The following is a 24,288-nucleotide window of genomic DNA, read 5'->3' on the forward strand; positions in this document are numbered from 1 at the left end:
TTGGAGTATACATTTCTAAAGTGAAGGTAAAGTACCAAAGTTTTCATTAAGAATGGCAGTATAAAACATAAGTAAAAGTAGAAAAAACCGAGAGAGTAATGCAAATTAAATTAAAGTTCATGATTCATATACAAAACTGTGATAGAATTTACCTTCAATGCCTCATCCCTTGCATCAGAGGCAAAAATCATCATTATTCTTGCACTGTATTTCTTGCTTGCTTTTGACTTCAAATGTTTATGACTGATGGAATCTATTTCTTTGGTGGTGGCAATGCCAACATTGGCTGAATTCACCAAAATTTCAGGTGCTTGATGTATGTTTACAGTGAATGTGTTCAAACCACATGATTCTGCAACTCCACTGGGCATAGTATACGCATTGGACTGACTGTCTTTTGAAGCTGGAGATCTGTACCGATCTACAACAAATTAACAAAAGCAGTCATGCAAAACTATAGTTTATAATAATTCACAATTAATATTCAACAATTTTTATTTGAAAATTTACTATTTCTATACAGTATTGTACTTACCTTTGACTCAAAGCTATTAATTTGGAAAGGCAAAAGCTTCACAACCTTAGAATAGATAAAATGAGTAAATTTCACTCAACCCCATCTTCCCCATTCAAGATATGCTAAAACGGTATCACTAACCTATGTAACATGGAACAGACAGTGGCAGCTAGGCCAGGAAGCCCTTTTATAGCATATATCAGACTGCTTTATGGAAAGACAGTTTAACACCAAAAATATTACCACTAATTTAGTGGGAAGGATGGAGGGACCTATTACAATTCAAAAGGATGTAATTTATTTTTTTTCTACAAAAATCCAGTCAATTTTCATGAAGCTGAAACACACATTAATACAAAAGTGTGTAAGTGATAAAATAAACATATCAAATAACATTAAATGATGTGAATCAGCTCCATTAAAGCAATGCTACTATGGGGTTAGTTCAAACTCCTAATACTTTTTCGTTTCGTGACCATTTCTTTAATCATTATAAAACAATTTCAAAGATAATTTTAAGCAATAAAAGCTGTATTTTGGAAATTTTCCAGACATTTTAATTTTTATACGCATTATTCTATCCATTTAGGTGACTATCTTTCATGTGGGATTTTATGTTTTAAACTAAATGTAAAAATTGCAGGCTATACAATTCCCTATCTTTTAAGTTAGTAGCAATTTTCCTCTGAGAATTTCATATTTTGAGAAATTAGGCTTCAAACTATTTTTTTATAGTGAATAGACTCAGGTATGTACTGTATAAGTATGGGGTTTTAGAAGTAACTTTTCTCACCACTGGGGATCATCACATAATCATCATATTTCAGGGTTATTTACTAACCAATGGTAAGCCCCTTCCCTCTAATTAAAAAATCCCCAGAATATTAATGAAATTTCTAATTTTTATACTCATCGATGTTCATATTACTTCTTCTCTAGAACATTGGTTTAATTAAATTTTACCAGTATAATTTTTATTTAAAAATTTTCCCATTTTCTTTCCTTTTAATTAACATATGTCCTTAGTAAGGAAGGAATAATCTAGAAGTAAGTGGTAACTGACGCGCCAGCTTCAAAGTCAAAACTATCCCTATCCTCTTTACATCACAAAATAGTGGGGAGGAGGGTGGGCATGTATATGAACATGAAGTAAGTATAGAAATAAAAAGAATTTTATCAATAAAATTCTGTTTATTTCTAAGAACCTCCCCTGATGTTTATATTGCTGACTACCACACTCTGCAGGAGGTGGGAAGCCAGTAAAGGAAAGAGATAAGATAAATTCAAGTATAAGCAATATACCATAGTTAAGACTTACTAACCTGGTCTAGATTGCTTTTAACAAACCATCTCAAAATTCGGTTTGAAATTCGGGACTCCAGTTTGTTTAATAAAGCTATTCAGCTGACATAAGTCTCTTTTTTTTTAGTTAATATATGAAAGATCTGCTTTAATGTTGTTACTGTTCTTACAATATTTTATATGAATTATTCATTACTTTTCTTGTAATTTATCTATTTTTTATTTCTTTCCCTCACTGGGATATTTTTCCATGTTGGAGTCCTTGGGCTTATAGCATCCTGCTTTTCCAACTAAGGTTGTAGCTTAGCTGCTGCTGCTGCTAATAATAAAAATAATAATAAAATAATAACAAACATAATAATAATAATACCAAATCAATTATTAATTTTAAACCTCACATACTCGTTGATAAAGGACTTAAAATTTCACTGAACTCAGAAGTTATCAAGACCAGTATTATTTCAGATAATGTTTAGAAAAATCTGACTTGGTACGCCATTGAGTTGTGAATACTCTTTCCAAAAATATGTTTCAACAAAATTTAAAGGAAGTAGTTGCCCTACTCAAATAACGTACCTTCGCATTCAAGCCTCTCATTAGATTTATATTCTTAGTGAGCTATTGTGACCAAAATTCAAATTTTGAATGGTAATGCATTTTTTATGTTAGGGTGATTAGGGGCCTTATCACCACAGACAAATAAGAGATGTTACATCTGATACCTGCACTGTTTTCAAAATAATACTGAATGGCTCTTACTAAATAAAGAAACTTGCTTTATACTGAAATGATCTCATCCATTTGTAGAAAAGATATGTGAAGAAAAAAAATTGAGGTAAAACCTTCACTTTAACTTTTTTTTCTGAGAAGGAAGGCAGATGGGGAAAATCATCTTGTGTTTCCTGGTTACTTTTAACAGATAGCATTTGTAGCCTACTTATGTGTTTAGCTGAAGCTAATGCCAACATGAAAAGGATTTTAGCTGAGAGATCTTCAAGATAAAGTTTTCAATTGTTCAAAATTCAGATCTTTTAAATACTATAAAACCACCTCCAAATTACAAAAACTTGACCTTACTACCGATTCCTTTCAACACTCAATTACAACTACTATAATACCTTGAAGGGACACTACTAATCGCAAATGCTTAAGCACAGAATTGGGCATGGATCTAAACCTTTCAGGGGGCTGGCCAGCTAATGCCTTTTTTTAAGGACAGGACTTTGACATTCATACCACTTAATAAGGTGACTTAGGACATCTCCAAACTGCATAGGATTTTTACCTCTGAACTTCGCTTTTACAATGCCAGGGCGACTTATCCTGAAAAGGAGTGTTTCTCAAATTTTATCTCCTCCCTTGATACTTAATATTAAGACCTGGGATTACTACCCTATATAAACCTCCAATAAAATATTTTTCTATTTTAAAGTTTTTTTTTTTTTTGTTAGATATGTTTTTATTATGGTAAAAAAAATAAACCCTATAAATCAGGGGGAAAAATAAGAACAAAAATATAAAAAAAATGGGAAAAAAGGGCTCTATTTGATTGTTTTATAATGTCTTTCTAAGTTGTATACCAAATTTTAAAGCTATATCTTTAAAACTAAGGGAGAAGATAGAATTTGAAGGTCAATAAGTATAGTTTTGAGATACGGGCATTCAAAGTTTTTCTTGGTATTTTTACAAACACAATATTAATAAATGATGGTTATTATGAATTTTATGTCCATCTTTGGATTTTAATAAACCAAAACAATGTTATATATCATAATCTAATCATAAATGAAGATACCTTAGCTCAATATTTTGCTTCTTTAGGCGAGACAGTCGCTCTTTCATCAACTCCACTAATATCGCCAATAATACCCACTTCTGAAATCTTATTAGAGCAATTTTCTTCTCCCTTATGTTAGCGAGATGTTGAAATTGTCTTTTCCTCTTTGGGATGATGAAATTCTTACCAAAACCAAGAAAAACAGACGTATAAGCAAGCGAATGTCCGAGGTCAAACTCAAACGTGTACTCCCTCTGAGGTTTGTGCTAGCACTGAAGGGTGTAATCATAAAACTTCCAGTCTTGTGACTCATGAAATATATACAAATGCCATTGCTCACAATTTGTTTTATAATAAAATGTAAGAATTATCAAAATTTATGATAACAGAAGAAATACAGCATTTTCTTGTAACGATCAATGTCTTTAGTTTATTGAGTTACTTTTACTAATTACCCTGTAACTATGAAAGTAAGAGCATATATAGGCATACCGGCCGGCCCTTAATGGCTAAAATTGGATGTTTATTATAAAAAATGAACCAAAAAATATAACAATATCCAAATTAAACTTAGTCATTGACAGACTCTCAGCTTGGCATCAATCAAAATAAACATTACATTGCTTTTGATAGGGAATACTGGTAGATTGTCTTTTAGAACCTATAACAGACAGTCCAGAGAGTTTAAGAAACTGTTTGTTTCTGAGGACACAGTGTCAGATGAAGCATGGATGGGTGTGAATGAATCAAAAACACTTCTGAGCTCATTATTAAAACAGCAATTAGTAAATTAGCTTGTACACCTTGGATATAAAAGTTTTCATTTATTAGTCGTAATAATGTACTCAAAGGAGGGCATTATAATGAAATTTATAATGAGGTTAGCTAACAGACTAGTCTGATACCAGTCACTACGTCTCTGAGACATCAAAAACTTCAAAAACTAAGATAACATTCCTTCTTTGTAATAGTGATAAAAAATTAAAGACTCATCCACAATGAAAAGAGGGAAATGAGAGGTTTAGAAGGTCGTTTTATCATAAGATTTAAGGGGTACTTAACCTACACCTCATTGTTTCCAACCAGCAGGTTAGCGCTGCACCTATGAGGAAGCTCCCAGATAAAACATATAGCCTATTTGACATCACCTCCTGAATTACAGCAATATATTATTTGTGAGTTAAACTTATTATCATTTTAAACTAAAGCTCTTCACTGAAAACAGATAACCCACAACAATATTCAATACTTCTTTATAGCCAGACTCATAAGGATTCACATGGGCTCTGGATGGCCTCACTAGATGGGCAGTAATCAGTTTCTCTCCAGCATTCTGGATAAAAGGAAAGATAATGTGTTAGAATTTACCAAATTTAAAGGAACTTGTCATATGCTAGTGGCCAAGCTTGCAAGCAAATGGAAATGCACTGTCATTCACCACTCGATGTGACCACCCAACTTCAGCTGATACATCATCATCAACAAAATTTAGGAGCATCTATGATCTGAAATGCTATCTCCCAAAATAAAAAGGATATTACATGGGGCACTTACTTTAGCAAGAGGAGCGATACTCAGTTTTATGCCTCATAATCTACATGTCTAATAGAACTACTAGAGATGCAGAATGGCAATGGTGTATTATCATTATTATTTATCATTATTATCATTATCATTATTATTATCATTATTATTATCATTACTATTATCATTATTACTATTGTTATTATAATAATTCCCCTCTGATGGTCCAGCACTTTGCTGCAGTAGAGGGGCTTGAGTGTCTCAATGATGGGCTGGGCAATGGCGGTGGGGTAGTTTATCTACCCTGGCAGGCTCAACCATACCGCTAAGGCCAGTTCTGAGAGACCAGACCAAGACTGGACCCCTATAGGCCTTCTCCTTTATTTAAGATAGGCAAAGGCTAGGAGAAGGAAAACTCCAAAATCAAACCAAACAAGACCCCAACGGCAGAGCTTCCCAGCGCCGGCGGATGAGGGCAATGCCTGTCGGGCAGGCAACGAGGCGGGCCTTGACATAACAAGAACCCGGCAGCCCGATGCAACCAACATCGGAGAAGCCGCCTGTCTCATATGCCTTGAGCCGCGGTGAAAACGGTGTAGGCCAAGTGTGTGAGCGTGGCCATTGCAAAGCCACGACCACCCAAAACAATATACCCAGCTACTGGCATTCTGTCGTTTCCTCCACCGTTCTTCATCTCTTTAGATAGGAGGCTGATGGCTAACGACAGAACCCAATACTCGGACACGAGTGGGCCCCGCCGCCGACGACGATTATAATAATTATTATTACTATTACTAGACAAGTTACAACCCAAATGAAAAAGCAAAATGTGTCCCAAGGACTCCAACAAGGAAAAATAGCCCAGTGAGAAAAGGAAATAAACTATATAAGAAGTAATGAACAATTAACATTTACTTTAATAACAGCAACAACATTACAACAGACCTCTTACATATAAACTATAAAAAGACTTATGTCAGCCTGTTCAACATAAAAACATATGCAGCAAGTTTGAGGATCTACCTGATTAGGAAGATCATGCCACAACTTGATAACAGCTGGAATAAAACTTTTAGAATACTGTTTAACAATGAGCCTCATGATGGAGAAAGCCTGAATATTAGAATTAACTGCATACCTAGTATTACAAGCAGGATGGTACTAACCAGGAACATGTGAATATAAAGGATGTTCAAAGTTATGAAAAATCTTATGCCACATGCATAACGAACTAATTGAAAGATGGTGCAAGAGATTAATATCTAGATCAGGAATAAGAAATTTAATATACCATAAATTCCTGTCCAACAAATTGAGATGAGAATCAGCACTTGAAGACCAGGCAGAACAATAATTGAAAGAAGGTAGACAAAGAATTAAAACTTCTTCAGAATAGATTGATCACCAAAAATCTTACAAGACATTCTTAACCCTGGATAGGTACGGTCCTCGGACACCCCTTTAAGGGTATACTCGGACGCGAACGACCCCGACGCCAAAAAAAATTCTTGAAAAATCAGTTTTTGCAGTAACCTCCTTTTTTCTTTTGCCAAAAAAAACTTCAATGAATGCTTAAAACAACTGTAAAGATAAATACTACTCATCTGCAGAAACACTATTTATTATAAATATTTTAAAAATTTAAGTAGAAAAAAAAAAGACCTGACATAAAAATTCATAAAAAAAAGTTTATACATATATACACAAATCCTTTTAGGAATTGATTCTTGAATGTTTAGGACACATCTTGATGTATTTTGGATGAAGTCAGACCCATGGAGGTGAAGATCTGAAATGAGAAAAAAAGGGTAACTTTTTTTGGCCAAAAAAAATTGTCCAAATTTCATGAATTTTTTTGGGTACCCAAATGAAATAGGAAGTGGCTAATTTTTTTAGGGAATAAACATATGTTATCCTAAAATAGAAATATGTAAAAAAATCTTCATTATTTTGTAAATTACATTTATATCAGGGGCCATATCTAAAGGTAATTTTTTGAGTACTTGGAAATTTCGTAAAAAAATACATATATTTAATATATAATATGATATTTATGCAGGTAAAAATATACCAAAATATCACAAATTCTATAGGGAACAAGAATATATATAGATAGGGCAGCTTACGCTTCGGATATGTCCACAAAATGGCCGCCAACCACACTGACTCAGACTCCCTAATCTGCCACTTGAAATGTAGGAAGGGTATGTCAATTTCAAGGTGTTATTTACTAATCTAATTATTATTGGATATGCATAAAAATTGCATGGTGGGTTGCTGGATAATTGTCGATTATTTTTCGACTATAAAATTAAAATTCTGACCCAAAAATTTTTTTTTGAAGGGAAATAAAATCGAAAAAAAAAAATGTAAAACAATATTTTAGCTAAAAAAATTTGATGATATTCAATCAAAAAAAAAGTAAACAAAATTTTCCGACAAATAAACATCTAGAGGAATCATTACTTTGTGATAGTTCCTTAGTACGTAGTAATTTTGAAAGAATTGGGAAAAAACGAAAAAATGGCAATCACCGGAAAATCGAACACATACTTATATATACGCCATATCTGGCTAAAAAAAAGATAGGCATGGGTAGCCAGATCATCTAGAAACACTTTCCAACACTATAAAAATATAAGTTTTGCGACACTACTTGCCAATTCCTTACGGTAGCATGACTAAGCAAAAAAATGCAAAACAAATAAAAAGGGGCAGTCGTGGAAAAATGGCCATTCTAATATACGGCATTTCAGAAAAAAAAAATTTCAGCCACGTGCTAGGCAAACCATCAAGGCATATTTTCCGACAAATAAACATATACAGTAAATGAAATATTACTCTGTGATAGTTCCTTAGTACGTAGTAATTTTGAAAGAAATGGGAAAAAACGAAAAAATGGCAATCACAGGAAAATCGAACACATACTTATATATACGCCATATCTGGCTAAAAAAAAAATAGGCATGGGTAGCCAGATCATCTAGAAACACTTTCCAACACTATAAAAATATAAGTTTTGCGACACTACTTGCCAATTCCTTACGGTAACATGACTAAGCAAAAAAATGCAAAACAAATAAAAAGGGGGACTCGCGGAAAAATGCCCAACATTCTAATATACGGCATCTCAGATAAAAAAAAAAGACATGCACGTGTTAGCCCAACCATCAAGGCACACTTTCTAACACATAAACATGAAAAAAAAATCAATAATATACGGCAATTCCTTACTACGTAGTAAATTTTTACAAATATTGAAAAAAAACAGAAATTGGCAACCGCAGTTAAATACCCAATATACCAATAACTACGTCGTATCTGACAAAAACAAAATCACGCATGGGTAGCCAGATCATCTAGACACACTTTCCAACATTAAAAAAGCAAAAGTTTTACGACACTATTTCGCAATATCTTACGGAAAAATGACTTGGCAAAAAAATTAAAAAAAATTAAAAAGGGACACTCGCGGTAAAATGCCCGACATTCTAATATACGACATCTCAGATAAAAAAAAAGACATGCACGTGTTAGCCCAACCATCAAGGCACACTTTCTAACACATAAACATGAAAAAAAAATGAATAATATACGGCAATTCCTTACTACGTAGTAATTTTTACAAATATTGAAAAAAAAACAGAAATTGGTAACCGCAGTTAAATACCCAATATACCAATAACTACGTCGTATCTGACAAAAACAAAGTCATGCATGGGTAGCCAGATCATCTAGACACACTTTCCAACACTAAACAAGCAAAAGTTTTACGACACTATTTGGCAATATCTTACGGAAAAATGACTTGGCAAAAAAATGAAAAAAAATGAAAAAGGGGCACTCGCGGTAAAATGGTCCTCGTGGTGATGAACGACATTTTAACTAAAAAAAAAAACATGCACATGGTAGCCAAACAATCCACCAAGACTTTCCACAACTGATAACCTATACAAGTTGCACCATTCTACGACAATTTCATAATACGTAATAACTTTGATAATTATGCAAACTACCTCAGAAGGGTAAACTCGGACGCGAACGACCCCGACGCGTCTCAGAAATCGGGGAAGGAGTACAGCTACAGCAATGCACATCTGGACACTACTAGAGCGTGTAGGGGAGACACCTCCTGCAGGTCGATCACCCACAAATTCAGTCACAGGGGTGAGTCACGTGAGAAAAACCTGTTTTTTTTGACGCTCGGGGTCGCAAACGACCCACCGTACCTATCCAGGGTTAATAACCCATTTTTTGGGCAATTGAAGAAGACACAGACCTAATGTGTTTCTCAAAAGCAAATTTGCTGTCAATAATTGCACATAAAATTTTAAGAGAGCCATACAGAGTTAAAGAAACATTATCAATACTGAGATCCAGATGTTGAGGAGCCGCTGTCCTCAACCTACTTACAATCATACTTTGAGTTTTGTTAGGATTCAACTTCATACCCCATAATTTGCATCATGCATTAATCTTAGCTAGATCTCTATTAAGGGATTCAGCAACCCCGGATCTACATTCAAGAGATGGAATTGATGGAAAGTGAATAGCCTCATTTGCATATGTGAGATAATTTTCTAGGCCAAACCACAAGTTATGTGTATATAGTAAGAAAAGTAATGGACCAAGAACACTAGGATCACCAGATATCACATTCCTATACTCACTATGGTGCCCATGAACAACAACCTTTTGTGAAAAAAATTCAATTATGATGTTAAGAAAAGACCAACCCACTCCCAACTGTTTGAGTTTGAAAACAAGGGCCTCATCATTAACACGATAAAAAGCAGCACTAAAAATCATACGAAACTCCTGATCACAATCAAGGGATTTCTGTACAGCAATTGTGAGGGCATCACATGCCTGAAGGCCTTTACAAAGGTAGATTGCAAACTATTGAATATATGATTACCTTTAGCAAACCTATTTAGACGTTTTGCCAAACGGCATTAAAAAAACTTTAGATAATAAGGGAGTTATGGAAATTGGGTGGTAATCAGCTGAACTTGAGCTACCACACACATATTTACATACTGAAGTAACATTACTAATTCTCCTAGTGCTAAAATACCTCTTCTTGCTCTTCTTGCTAACTTGTGCTACATGACCGATAACTTTGGAGATAGGCGAGCTTAATTTCACAAGATAGAAAAGCTAAATTAGTTAGTTTAGCCTCAGTTCACTTTAGCTGCAGAAGGATCTAAAGTAGTTAAAGAATTCGAGACCTTATGAGAGGATCTTGATTCCTTAAGGCACAGTCAACATTCAGAACCCTTCCTGAAGGAATACTTTGTAATTATGATCTCTATACTCGACTATAGAAGTGCGGCTAGTGTATGCAACTGGACAGACAAGTCAAGACTTTCCTACCACAAGCAAAGGCTTGCTGGATTTCTGAGAATAAAAAAACTCATCACTTACTTAGCAGGTAAGGAAGTACAGTATTGGGGTGTCATATCCATATGCACTCTGCAAAAGACAACTAATGTCTCTGCTAATCATTAATGATGGCTTGGATTTTCAGCTGTTATGAAAACTAATGTCCGTTATTCTGTTTAATAAGTTGTACTCCCTAGAACTGCTTTCAAAGTGCAGTGCTTTCTCGATGCCAAAAACTAACAAAATCCGAAAGGAAGATATGCCTTGATTTATTACGAAATTGGTGCTTTCCCTAAGGAAGAACGCTAACAAATCTAGCAGGGAAACCAATTAAAACTCATTAAGCTTTTATAAAATGTGCCAATTAAAGTAATTAAAGAACACTTTCTACCTGATTAAACAAAAACAGAATCTCTTTAATAAAACAAATTGCAAAAACTGAATTTAAGGGGTTAAGACTGGAAACCCAACTGAAAACTAAGACAATATTACACAACGGATGGGCCTTATGCAAGTCAGTATGTTTTTGTATTATAGAAGGCTTAAATCCTAATTGGAAACCGGAATTGCAAGCATTTTTCTGAATATGAGACAACAATATATTCTATCCACCACAAAGTTGATAACTGAAGGATATAATGTCTTAGAAGAGTATTGTACCGCATGTGTTTCATACACGATCATACACTGTTACGGTTTTAATTGTTATCTTACCACTCGCTCTTCCCTGTACTGTTAATAAACCAACCTGTATAAACTTGATAGTTCATGCCTGATTTTGTTTAAATTTTTGCTACGTTCTTACTCGCAAGTCCTGGTATTTACGCTCGATGTCTGTTTAATAAAGTTTAGCTGCATTCACCTCGCCTCTCAGTTACAACTTAACTGCTCGCTCACACATTAGTGACCAGCGGAGTGTACGCTCCCTCCCGCCTGCCCCCTCACTGCTGTGCCCTACTGTTTGAAGATATTCCCCCACCGAACCTGCCTCTACGGCACACGCCGCCTCAACAAAACTGCCTCTCATTGCCAGCGGAGAAGCATTCGCCTAGTTCCAGCATGCTGAAGTCCAGTTTTATATCAAGGGCATGACTCAGTCAAGCACCAAAGCAGATTATAATTTCATGGCGATCCCTGAGACCCCTCTCTCGGATATCTCTGATTGGCTTTGCGAGCAAGGGAACACCCCAATAACTTGTGAGGCCCTCAAAAAATACCTCCTGGAGCAGTACTCGCCATTGCCAGCTACCCACATAGCCGAACTTTTTCAGCTCTCTCTCAACAACCGTTGAGGTGAACTTACTTCGTACCCTTATGAACAGCCACTTTACCACCTTCATGGCCTCCATTAATGCCTCCAGAGAGGACAGCTATTCAACATCAACCGAAGCTGACGTGAATGCAGTAGGACACAGACACCCACCCCGTGACGTGCAGGAGCAACAACAAAGCCGCCCACCACCCACATATACCACTCTTCCCTTATGCCCCAACCAACGACCTCTCCAGCCATTTACTGACACCCATCAGCTGCAATCATACTACCACTCCAGATCCGGGGCTGCTGCGAAGAAATATGCGATTGGTTGACAGTGGCCAAAAAGTGTAAGTAGGCCATCACTTGCGATGATGGCCTCCCGTCACTCAATCACTCACTCACTCTACTGGTTCTGGGCCCATGTGGTCCTTATCTGCCTTTACAAGACTCCTCCACTCTTCCGTATCCAGTGCGATATCATTCACACGGGCAAGAACTCCAGGTCTCGGGAGCTCCACATCTCTTTTGACATTATCTTCCCATCTCATACGTCATTTCCCCATGGGTTGTCTTCCCTCTGGTCTACCAAGCTTAACTCCCCTGGCAACTTGCTGTTCTCCATTCTGGCTGCTTGCCCAGCCAACCATAGCCTTTGTGCTCTTATGATGTTGGTTATTATGGGCAGTTCTGACAACTGTCTCAATTCATGGTTGTTTCTCCTTCACCAAATCTCCTCCTTGTTGTCATATATTGGTCCTCATATTCTCCTCAACACTCCATTCTCAAATACTAAGTCTTCTCTCCAATTCTTTAGCTAACCACCGTGTCTCAAAACCGTAAGTCAAGGTAGGTCTCTATTGTTGTATAGGTTATGAATTTAGTTTTCCTACTCAGAGGTTCTGGACTTAAATATTTCTTTCAGTGACCAGAGGCACCTTGCTCCTGTGGCTATCTTTATCTTTATTTCATCTTCCACGCTGTTGTCTGAGGTGATTGTTGATCCCAGGTATATAAATTTATCTACGCCCTTCAAGTTTAATCCAGCACATGCTATATTACCAACTTCACTTCCTTGTCTTGAAACCTTTAGAATTTGTTTTTTTTTTTCTTCACTGATTTTTAAACCTATTCCCAAACTGGCCTCTCTAAAAGCTCCAAACATATGTTGCAGTTCTTGAAAATCCTCTCCGTATAGGTCAACATCATCAGCATAAGCCAAACGATCACAATTGACTTCTCCTAGGTTTATTGTTGTTATTGATGGTGTTTGCCTCATTATCCACTCAAGGGCCAAATTAAACAACAGCGCTGACAAAGGACAGCCTTGTTTAAGTCCACCTGACACTGGGAAGGCATCTGTTATTTCCCCTCCAACTCTTACTCTGCATCTCATACTACTATAACACATTTGTGTCAGCCTAATCAGTTTTGCTGGTATTTCAAAATAATGGAGTATTTTCCGTAAGGAATCTCGGTGAATGCTATCATAAGCCTGTTTAAAAAAAATAAACATGTGTCAACAGTCTTTACTGTACTCACACTATTTCTCTAAAATCTGTCTCAGAGTAAAAATTTTATCAACTGTGGATCTCCCTTCCCTAAAACCTGCTTGGTAATCACCAAGTTCTCTTTTGCAATAAACATATAGTCTATTGGAAAGGATTTTTGCTAAAATATTATACCCTACTGACAGTGGGCAGACCCCTCTATAATTTGAACACACCGTTCTGTCATTTTTCTTGTGGATTGGCACCATTACCCCTTCTTCCCATACACCAGGCATAATCTCTTTGTTCCATAAGTTAAGCACATTGCTTTATAAGTTCTACATTGACACCATCAATACCAGCTGCCTTTATTATTTTTCAGATACAGTATGTCATTTCCCTCAGGATTTCATCTCCTGTTGGCAACTCTAATACCTCTTGTGGTCTCTCATCCTGCATCACCTCTATATTTGCTACTCTTTCTGGTTCTGGTCTATTTCGTAATTCTGCAAAATATGCAACCCATCTTGGTTTAACGTCTTCTTTGTTAACCAGTATATTTCCTTGTTTATCTCTGATCAATTCCTGCCTAAGTTAGTATCATTTTCTGATCTGATTTATTCCCTGATATTGTCTTCTTGAATGACCATGTCTCCTAATTTGTTCTATATTATCCAGTCCTCTCTCTACGGCTTGTTTCGTTTTCCTCCTGTTCATACCAACAGCAACACTCCTTGCCCGTCTAAAATCCTCTCTCTTCCTACGATTATTTCGGTCTTCCAGCCACCTCATACGATTAATCTTCCTCTTCTCTGCTGTCATCACACAATCTGCATCAAACCATTCATTTCTAGGGTTTTTCCTTTTGAGACCTTTCTCCTTGCCAGCACCAATAATTGTCTTGCATGTTTCATTCATTGATCTTTTCTTTTTACATGATGCAAGTACGAGTCTGTGACTTTTGGTAGACAAGGGTACTTGCTGTTTTCTTCTACCAAGGCTACTCTACAGCACATGACATAGTCTGTCTAGGTCTGCCAATGTCCACCTGGTAGCTGCCAACAGATCTGCAATAACTACCCAGTTATGAAACCCAGACATTATCGTTTGGAAGCACCAAATATAATTGGAAGTTTCTCGCTGCTGACGTCACAATGCGAATCCTCGGAGCGGATTTCCTCTCACATTTCCACCTCCTGGTTCATATCCCTCACCGTTGGTTAGTCGACTCGGATTTGTACTCCTCGACAGCTCTTCAACCTGCCCCCTCCAACCTCACTCTCCACATCAGCTCACCCACAGATGCCAGCATCCACCACCTCATGTTGTACCTGGAAATTTTTCGTCCAGAACTTCGTCAAACACCCACGGTTTCCGCAAACACGGTATTTATCACCATATTAAGACGACGGGGCCCCCAGTGTTTGTCAGATTCAGGCATCTGGTACCGAATAGTTTGGCAACTGCTAAACAAACGTTTAGCGAGATGGAGGAAATGGGCCTTTGCTAAAAGGTCTCAAGCCGATGGTCATCACCCTTAGACATTGTCCTGACGAAAGATGGCTCTCTGCATCCGTGTGAGGATTACATGCGCCTGAACAAGCAGACAAAACTGGATCACTATCCCCTTTGCTACATACACGTTCAATAACTTCTGTTTTGGCCTTTCATAGATGGCATCTTAGGGGACCTCCCCTTCTGTGTATGCTACGTGGATGACATACTTGTTTTCTCTTCCTCCAAAGATGAACACCTGTCACCTACGCATCGTACTTAATTGCTTACAACAGAACGGCCTTGTAATCCGGAACGAAAAGTGTACCTTTGGCACCTACGAAGTTTTTTTTTTAGGGCACCAGACCACTCCTGAAGGAGTCCACCTCCTCCCTGATTAGGTAACAGACGTACAGGACTTCCGAACACCGTTGACCGTCAAAGCGCTGCAAGAATTCTTGGGCATAGTCAACTATTATCACTGCTTCCTTTCCTGCCAGCCATCGCCGCCGCTCTTGCCCCCTACGCCTCCCTCAAGGGTAAGCCAAAAGACTTGAAGTGGGGTCCCTCTGAAGAAGCGGCCTTCCACAATGCAAATAATGCCCTATCAACCTCTGCTCCTCTCACTTTTCCTGTGCCACATGCCCCTCTTCTTCTTTCCACTGTTGCCAGTGAAGTCGCTATTGGGGAAGTACTCAAGCATGTGGTCAATCTTTCGCCCCGCCCATTTACCTTCTTCAGTAAAACACTGTCCAAGGCAAAAGCCAGCTACTCTACCTTGGACCTTGAATTGCTGGTGGTGCACTTGGCTGTCCATCACTTTTGCCACTTCCTGGATGGTAAGCCTATCCTCATTCGCACGAACCGCATGACTCTGATGCATGCCTTCACTCGACAGACCGACGCCTAGTCCACCCGTCAACGTCAACATCTCCCTGCCGTGGATGAATACAATTCGACCTTTCACAACACACCTTGGAAAATGAATCCCATTGCCAATGCCTTGTCAAATAACACATTGGCCAGCATTCACCTGGGATTGGATTACACGGCCTTGGCAGAACCTCTACAAAAGGATCTAGAGTACCAAGCATGTAGGACATCCTGCACATCCCTCAGCTGGAAAGACATCCCCCTCGACGACTCCAACACCTCCCTCCTCAGACATCAGTACTGGTAGAACTAATCCATGGATACCTTCCCCCATGCGCCGACAGGTAGTTGACTTCATTCATGTTTTTCACATCCCTCGCACCAATCTATTGCACAGCTACTGAAGATGAAGTTCATTTGGCATGGCATTACTAAAGATGCTAAGGATTGGGTCTGCACCTGTAATTCATGCCTAACTTCAAAAGTACATCAACACATAGATTCTGCAGTGGGCACCTTTCCTCATCCTCACCTTCCTTTTCCCGACATTCACGTCGACGTAGTTGGGTCCCTACCCACATTACAAGCAAATCATTACCTGTTTACCATCATTGACTGCTCCACTCATTGGCCTGAAGCCATTACCATGGAACTGCAATGTCCACCTCATGTACATCTGCCTTACTCTCAGGATGGATAGCGAGATTTGTTTTCCTTGAGCTTATTACTTCTGACAGGGGTACCACATTCACCTCTTAATTGTGGACATCATTAGCGAACCTCCTGAAAATCACCCTACATCAGACAACCACCTACAACCCAGCTGCCAACGGAATGGTTGAACGTTTTCATTGCACCATCAAAGCAGCTTTATCCCACTGCAAGGATTCCAACTAGTTTACCCAGCTTCCTTGGGTCCTCATGAGACAAAGGACCACTCCTAATGAAGCCCTAGATGTCTCAGCAGCTGATATGGTGTATGAAGACCAGTTGGTCATTCCTGCCGAGTTTTTTTTCCATCTGCTACCTCCTCCAACACTCTCAAGTGCCTACATCACATTGAGGTAAAATTTATTCCATGCAGTCAGACTTATAAGCCCCAGCTAAGCAACACATACTGACGGATCTGCACTCAGCAACGCACATTTTCCTGCAAAACAGCACAAGCAAGCTGCAGCTAATGCCCCCTTACAATAGGCCCTTTCCTCGTGATCCATAGTAAACCGAAAGCATTCTTAATTAACATGCGTGGCAAAGAAGACTGGGTCTCCATTGATCACCTAAAACATGCATATCTCCTGACATATGACCTGTCTACATTACGCCTCTAAAGAACAGGGCGCCCTATTTCATATGTATGTCATTTTGAGTAGGGGAGCCATGTACCGCACGTTTCACACACGCTTGTTCAGTGTAACGGTTTTGATTGTTATCTTATCACTTGCTCTTCCCTCCTCTATTCATAAACCAACCTGTATAAACTTGACAGTTAATGCCTGATTTTGTTTGAATTTTTATCACATTCTTGCTCTCAACACCTGGTATTTAAGCTCGTTGTGTTTGATAAAGTTTAGTTGCATTCACCTTGCCTCTCAGTTACAACCTAACTGCTCGCTCGCACAGGCTACTTCTGCAGATTTGGAAGAATAAGAAGCTTCCAAACTCACCTTACACAACTTATTAGGGCATTTCTCAACAATAACGTTATGTAAGGTTTGAAAAGGAGATAATTCCTCACTTTGCATGTTGAGCTGATTTTCCGGTTTGTTTACAACTGGAGTGAATGTGGGACCTGCTGCGAATGAGCACGGAGGACTCATTTGGTTAGCATAATGTACTAGTGCTTTGTAGTATTGGTGATTTAATCTCATTAAGGTACCAGAACATTTGAAAAAGGAGGAAAAGAATGGAAAGGAATATGATAACCATATCTGAATACAGATAGAACCCACAGTTCTGTCTGAAGAAATTACCAGACTTATTTGTTAAGAGAACAAGTATCCCTCATGTTAGAAAAGAAAAATGCTAATAGTCAGAAGGATCTTCTTCTACAACCCCAAGATCTTAAATATACTTTTCTCCTACAAGAATGAGAAGAACGAGAAGATGATCAGTTAGAAGTGCAAGCCCTGGAAGGCCGAGATGTACCAGAAGAGTGATAAGCAAAAGAATATGATAATGAAAATGAAAGAAAAGTCAGATAATGTAAAAAATATCTTAAGGACCCAAAATATATTCAATAATTCTATTTGCCATGTCAGAATATGGAATGGGACACAAAACTAGAGAAGATATCAAAGATTGCTTTTGAGCATCCAAAACTGCCTTAATGACAAAAAGTAGGAAACGTTTTCTTCCCGAGTGTGAAATTAATAAACAAATTTGCAGCCTCTGTGGCATAATCAGCAATTGTATTGTTCCTTATGGGTGATAAAAAAATAAAGAAACTAATTGAAATGCAGATGATCTGCAAAGTATTCCTTAATAATAGCATTAGTTAACAGTACCTCCAAAATGGAATCAACCAAAGACATTTCCAAAACCTTTTCTGAAGTATCACCCAAGGCTTCTCTAATTTTATCACATAGGAGGACTTGGATTCAATCAATTTCTTTAACTGCAGCAACTACATGTTACAACAAATGAAATTATTCTGCAGATATTGCTAAAGTATGGCACTCTTCAGTTTCACATCATGAATTCAAAACATGGATAAACCTGAGTCATTAATTAATGAGATTGAGTAGAAATTGATATCTCCTTAACTTTCTTTAAAAATCTACCCTATTGAAAACTGAGGTTGAAGCCTATTGCAAGGCAAATCAAGCATGTGCTTATATATAGAAGAGTAAATTGCTGGAGTTAAAACTTGTTTCATCTCTTCCCTATACTTTCAAGAATTTTCCTTCAATCAAAATCATCCTAATAAACTTTTCAGTAACAATCATAAATAGAACCAATATTACTTTCTTATAATTCAATTACAGGAAAATAATAGAAGCATTAGTTAACAATAGGCTACAGTGGTTCCCAAACTTTCTTCTGCCATTCCCCTGCACCCATTTCAGCCATCCATATTTCCTACTTCATGGGTTTGAGGGAAAGAGTAGTCAAAACATAATGTGTCTAATTACTAATTTATTATTAAAATGTACAAATATGCTGAGAAACAAAATTACATCTACAGCAAGCATACACACACTCTCTCTCTCTCTCTCTCTCTCTCTCTCTCTCTCTCTCTCTCTCTCTCTCTCTCTCTCTCTCTCTCTCTCAAACTTGAGAAAATCCATCATGAATTCTTTTATTGTTAGTAGGCAGTGTATTTTGGGAAATGCTGGGCTAAAAGGGCAGAGACTTGGATGCTATAAGCTATAGTAATGGTAGAAACAAATTTGAACATAAGAATGCGGACTGAAAAAGATCGAATAAAATTACATTAAAAAAAAAAAAAATCTACATCCAACTCTAACTGATCACTTCAGGAACTAAGACCTACGTTTTTCTATGTTCTTGAACATTTAACCCTGTAATTTTCTACTTCTAAGGTACTGGAATATGCTATCAAAATATATCTTTCACAGGAACTAGCATTAGTTCTAGTCCTAACCAGCTTAAGATATCCTATCATCAGATCAGATCCTCAGCAAGGAGCACAAATCAAATGCAGGTCAACCTATTCTTTGTGTGACTCACTAGTATCACACCTGCAAATATAACAAGACCTTTTAACACTAAAAGACATACCCAGTATGCTGATTACCTCTCCAACAAATTTAGAAAATGAGGACCGACTGTAATCACTAAAAAGTAATGATGCACAGAGAAAGAGAGAGAGAGAGAGAGAGAGAGAGAGAGAGAGAGAGAGAGAGAGAGAGTAAATACTCTAACAATCTTCATCACTGCTATATAACCCAAATGCCCTTCCTGGCTCAGTTACTGCTGTCTCTTCCAAGTGACACAGTATAGGGATACCATGTTAGCTGATTCCAAAAAGAAGACAGCTATCGCAAATTTATCCATATTCATTAACTATAAGGTTGTGAAGCTAGCACTTCTAGATCAACAACTTGTGATTTATAGGTGAGCTTTAAAGACATAACTTTTTTTAGGTATACAGTAATGTAATACTGTAATAACATTGCAGTTTTTAAAATAGTATGTCCACTTAAACATACACTAAAAATAAGTCCAAAATTTCCATGAGTTTTTTAAAAATTTAAAGTAATGATAAGTGGAAAAGTGTGAATGAAGAGAGAAACAAAAGTCTCTTTCAATACCAAAACATCCTTCAGGCATATTTTAAACTTATTTCCATTCTGATGTATATTCAATGGTCAAGAACATACTCTAGTCATAAGTCTGGGAGTATGTGTACACTTTCTATGGATGTTTGGTGTTATGACAGGGAGATTTTAGATGCAAATAGTGATAAATTAGACTTCTCAAATACACTAGTCAAATTAAGCAAACATCTTATACAGTCTAAACAATATGGCATCAACTATAAAACTTACTTTAATAAAACCTATTTTCAAGCTCATTGGGATGAGAATGATACGATTACATAAATAGCGAAGAAAATCCTTCTAGCATACAGGAAATACTTGTGAGAATTACTTGAATATTCTTTCAGCTTTTGGGGTATATTGTCATCTCTATACTCACCTTATGTCCATATCAGTTCCTTCTGGATGCTTGGCTATATCAATTATCAAAACTTACAAATTACCCGTTTCCTTTCCTTCCAATAGACTTAGTCCTCTTGTAAGGTAATGAGGCTATCTAGCAGTTATTGGCAATAAACCAATGCCTTGGCCAAGCCATATTGCCTTTATCTTCAAACTCAAGAGTTGAAACTATTCAATGTCCTCTTGGTGCCCCAAGTCAGTGGATAGGAGGTTAGACATGTGTATGAACATCTGATAAGTTGGAAGTAAAAAAAAATATTGTTAATTCTATGATGACCATTGGATATCTATGACATCATTAATTAATAAAAATTAAAAATTGTGTCTTAGCATAAAACAGGTCTATGTAAAGCCTTCCTTAAATCACAGCTCACGGGGTCCCAAAGAACAACTCGACCTACAACTAGTCCGTACAAGCATGAAATCCCTCAATTGGCCACTTTTTTAGTACACGTTGACAGGTTGTGTGTATGTGACACTATTTATTTCTTGAACCTTTCCTAATGTTTATACTGGTTCATTTCCAGAAACTAGTTTTAATTTACCTTTAGCCCTAAAATTTTAAAACGGTAAAATTTTTCCATTTTCTTCCCTTCAATAAACACATGTAATTAGTAAAGGAATGACCATCTAGCGGCAATTGGTAACTGGTGTGCTATTCTCTATCTCCCCAGTGTCTTCAGTTGCCAGCTACTTCCATACCTTCAACAGGAAGGCTACCTGGGCAATACGGACAGGCTTGTCCTCGTTAGAGCTGTAATGGAGTAGGTCCTGGATATCCCACTTCTACACACAATTACAATTTTTCAGTCAAGGGATGCTTTGGCCGACGGGGCACAATTTTTGCTATAGTCTTGGGATGCCCTTAATAAATTTTAAATGAATAGGAACACCTCCATCATCTGTTGGCAGGTTACTATGATCACCAATACCATGAGTGCCTCCACTAGGGAATTTAAACATGAGGGGTGTTAAAAGCCAAAGATGAACACACCTTGAAGAGGTCCATCTCCAGCAGCCGCAGATTATCTGCTCCTACTGCTTGTATATGGGTAGAGTCAATCTCATAATGGGAATGCAGATCATAACTGCCCAGAAACAATTGCCTTGAGCAATCTATGCAGTAATTACTGAAAAGTCCAGAAGATATCTATAAACTCACTAAAAACCAAAATTCTGAACAATCTGCAGTATGAGGCCTGTCGATTAAGTCAACAGTGACGTAGACTGGCTGAAGACAAAGGCAATATGGCTTGGCCAAGCCATTGTTTTATTACCACTAACTCTTAGGCGTAAGTCTATTGGAAGGAAATAAAGCAGGAATTGTTTTTAGTTTTAAGGTTAAGGGTTGATATAACTGAGCTTCCAGAGAGAAGCAATATGAAGATTAGGGGAAGTTCATAGATATAACATGAAGCTTGAAAATATAGGTTTTTCATGTCAATGCAAGTAAACCATTGAACCAACACTATGAAAAATACCTTTGGAAATTTATCCATCTTTAATTGTTTAAACTTATATAAAACCAACACACTGGCTCATTTAGTCAAATGTCAAAAAGGGCTGCAAGGGGGATTAAATATACTGGATGATCGTAAGTTAATATAGCAAATCTTGTTGCTATTTTTCATCTGACAAATTACTTTCTTGTTTGCATGATGCTACCTTATCATTACTCAAAATTTTCTATAATCTAGTATGCATAAGAAGAGAGATGAAAACACTGCAATAAATGCAGAAAAAAATTTAAGGGAGGTTTTAGGATACAATGATTATTAATACATGTCATAAAAAGAAGAGTTTGTGCTGCTATTGGGCAAAATGAACTAAACATAATTTAGCATTATACTTAATCAATATGGGAAACATATTTTAGGGATGACCAAATACATCTAATAAAAACACTGATTAAAGTATGGAGCTGAGAAAGTGTCCCATCTAGAGAAGTAAAACCTACATTATGCCTTGCGTGCCAAACTGTGGACAGTAGTATTTTCCTGTCCAGCTGGATCCCAGCTGCATTTTTTATATTTTTTTCTTAATCATACATTACCCTCGTCTCTTCCTAACTAGCTATTAAACTGTTTCAACTTTGCCTTCTTCAGGTTTAAATACAATTCCTTCAGGTGAACCCTGCACAACTCTCGGCACGATACTCGGTAGTTTCGTTAAACTACCTTACAACAATAACATTGTGACATGGTGTTACAAGTTTGCATTATGAAATCTCCAAGAGTGTTTTGGTTATGAATACAAATGTTTATAACCTCAAGTGCTAGAAATTCTAATTCAGACATTAAAATGTCAGCATTCTCAAACACTATTTTCCATTTCTTACACAAGGCTCAAAATGCTGCATACTCTGTAGTCTTACTAAATAGTGCAATAAAAAAAATTACAATGATAATGATGATCTTACCAATACATTCCTGCCACTTGATGCGTGTTAGAAGGGACATTAGCTTATTTTTCTTCAATAAACTCAAGATATCATAGAGAGTCAAAGTTTCCAATTTCCGTTTCTTTGCTAGGTGGTTAAATACCTCTTGAGTTGGACCAGTCTTATGATATGTCTGGCACCACTGTAAAGGAAAAAGAGAGTAACAAGAAATAAGTAACTATTTTCTAGTAAATTATGAACAGTAGAAAATAGGATTTTCAAAGTGAAATCAATTGCACCATTTCCATATTCAACATTCAAATAAAATGCTATTAACACCGGTGTGCTGCCTTGATGACTTTAAAATAAATACATTAATAAGAGAGCTTCTCTCTCACAGCCTTCCGTGGGATCACAATGCCCCAAGAGATAAGTGAATCAAAAGAGGTCCCGTAATAAAAACAACAAAGAGCATGATTTAAATTAACTGAAGTCATGACATTCAACTTAACGTATCGCCTCAACTAAAGTGAGGCGGGAAATACTTACACGCCTGTATAATCTAAAGTCAAGAACAGTATGGATATAATTGATTTCAGTTGATAACCTATTTATATCTGTGAATCTTACCATCAAATATGCTCTCTCTCTCTCTCTCTCTCTCTCTCTCTCTCTCTCTCTCTCACACACATATATATATATATATATATATACATATATATATATATACATATATATATGTATATATATATATATATATATATGTGTGTGTGTGTGTGTATATATATAATTAGACCAGAATTGAGGAAACACTAAAGAGAGGAAGAAGCATTAAATTGATGAAAAGACGACTTGGAACAGGGTGCCAACAGATATTTGCTTTGAAGGAAGAAAATGGAAATATTATCCACAACAGAGACTGAGTGATAAAAATATCAATTTCTATGCAATACTATACAATAGTGTTATAAGAAATAACTTAAAATAATGAAACACCTGAGCTGGTACCAAACGTAACAGTAGGAGAAGTAAAGAAAGCATTAAAAGTCATGAAAAGAGGCAAAGAAGCAGAAGATGGCCCAACAACTGATTTAATAATAGATGGAGGAGATTTCGTAGTAGTAAAACTGGCTGAACTCTACGCCAAACGTCTGCAAAAATACTATATACCTACAGCTTGGAAAAACTTTATCATTATACTAATTCACAAAAAGGGAGACACAAGAGACCTGAAAAATTACCACTCAATAAGTTTACTCTCCATAATATATAAAATATCTACAAAGATCATATAGGGCCGAATAAAAAGACAGCTATACTTTAATGAACCAAGAGAGCAGGCAGGTTTTAAAAGTGGGTATTCGATAACTGACCATATCCATGTAATAAACCAGCTAATGGAAAAATCAACAAAGTATGACACACCACTATGTACAGCACAGGATAAGAAAGCTTTTGATTCTATCAAAACATCAGTAGTAATGAAAGCCCCTCAAAAACAAAGAATAGAAGAATCTTATGTTAGAACACTTGCAGATATCTATACAGGAAGTACAGCAATCCTAAAAACTACAAAGAAATAGTGAGAAAATTCCTATTGAGA

The 24,288-nt window shown here is 36.9% G+C and overlaps 1 protein-coding gene across 1 annotated transcript in view; it reads right to left on the minus strand.

The window, feature by feature from the left end:
* The window catches only part of LOC137651769 (uncharacterized), a 314,564-nt gene that overhangs the window by 64,238 nt on the left and 226,038 nt on the right, over window positions 1–24,288 (minus strand). The window contains exons 4-5 of the mRNA XM_068384993.1: window positions 22,725–22,887; window positions 153–421 (exon numbers count right to left, since the gene is read on the minus strand). Of these exons, the coding sequence (XP_068241094.1) occupies window positions 153–421; window positions 22,725–22,887 (432 nt within the window). The remainder of the gene's footprint in view (window positions 1–152; window positions 422–22,724; window positions 22,888–24,288) is intronic.

Source organism: Palaemon carinicauda, chromosome 1 (genome assembly GCF_036898095.1).
Source record: "Palaemon carinicauda isolate YSFRI2023 chromosome 1, ASM3689809v2, whole genome shotgun sequence".
In the NCBI taxonomy this organism is placed as follows: Eukaryota; Metazoa; Arthropoda; class Malacostraca; order Decapoda; family Palaemonidae; genus Palaemon; species Palaemon carinicauda.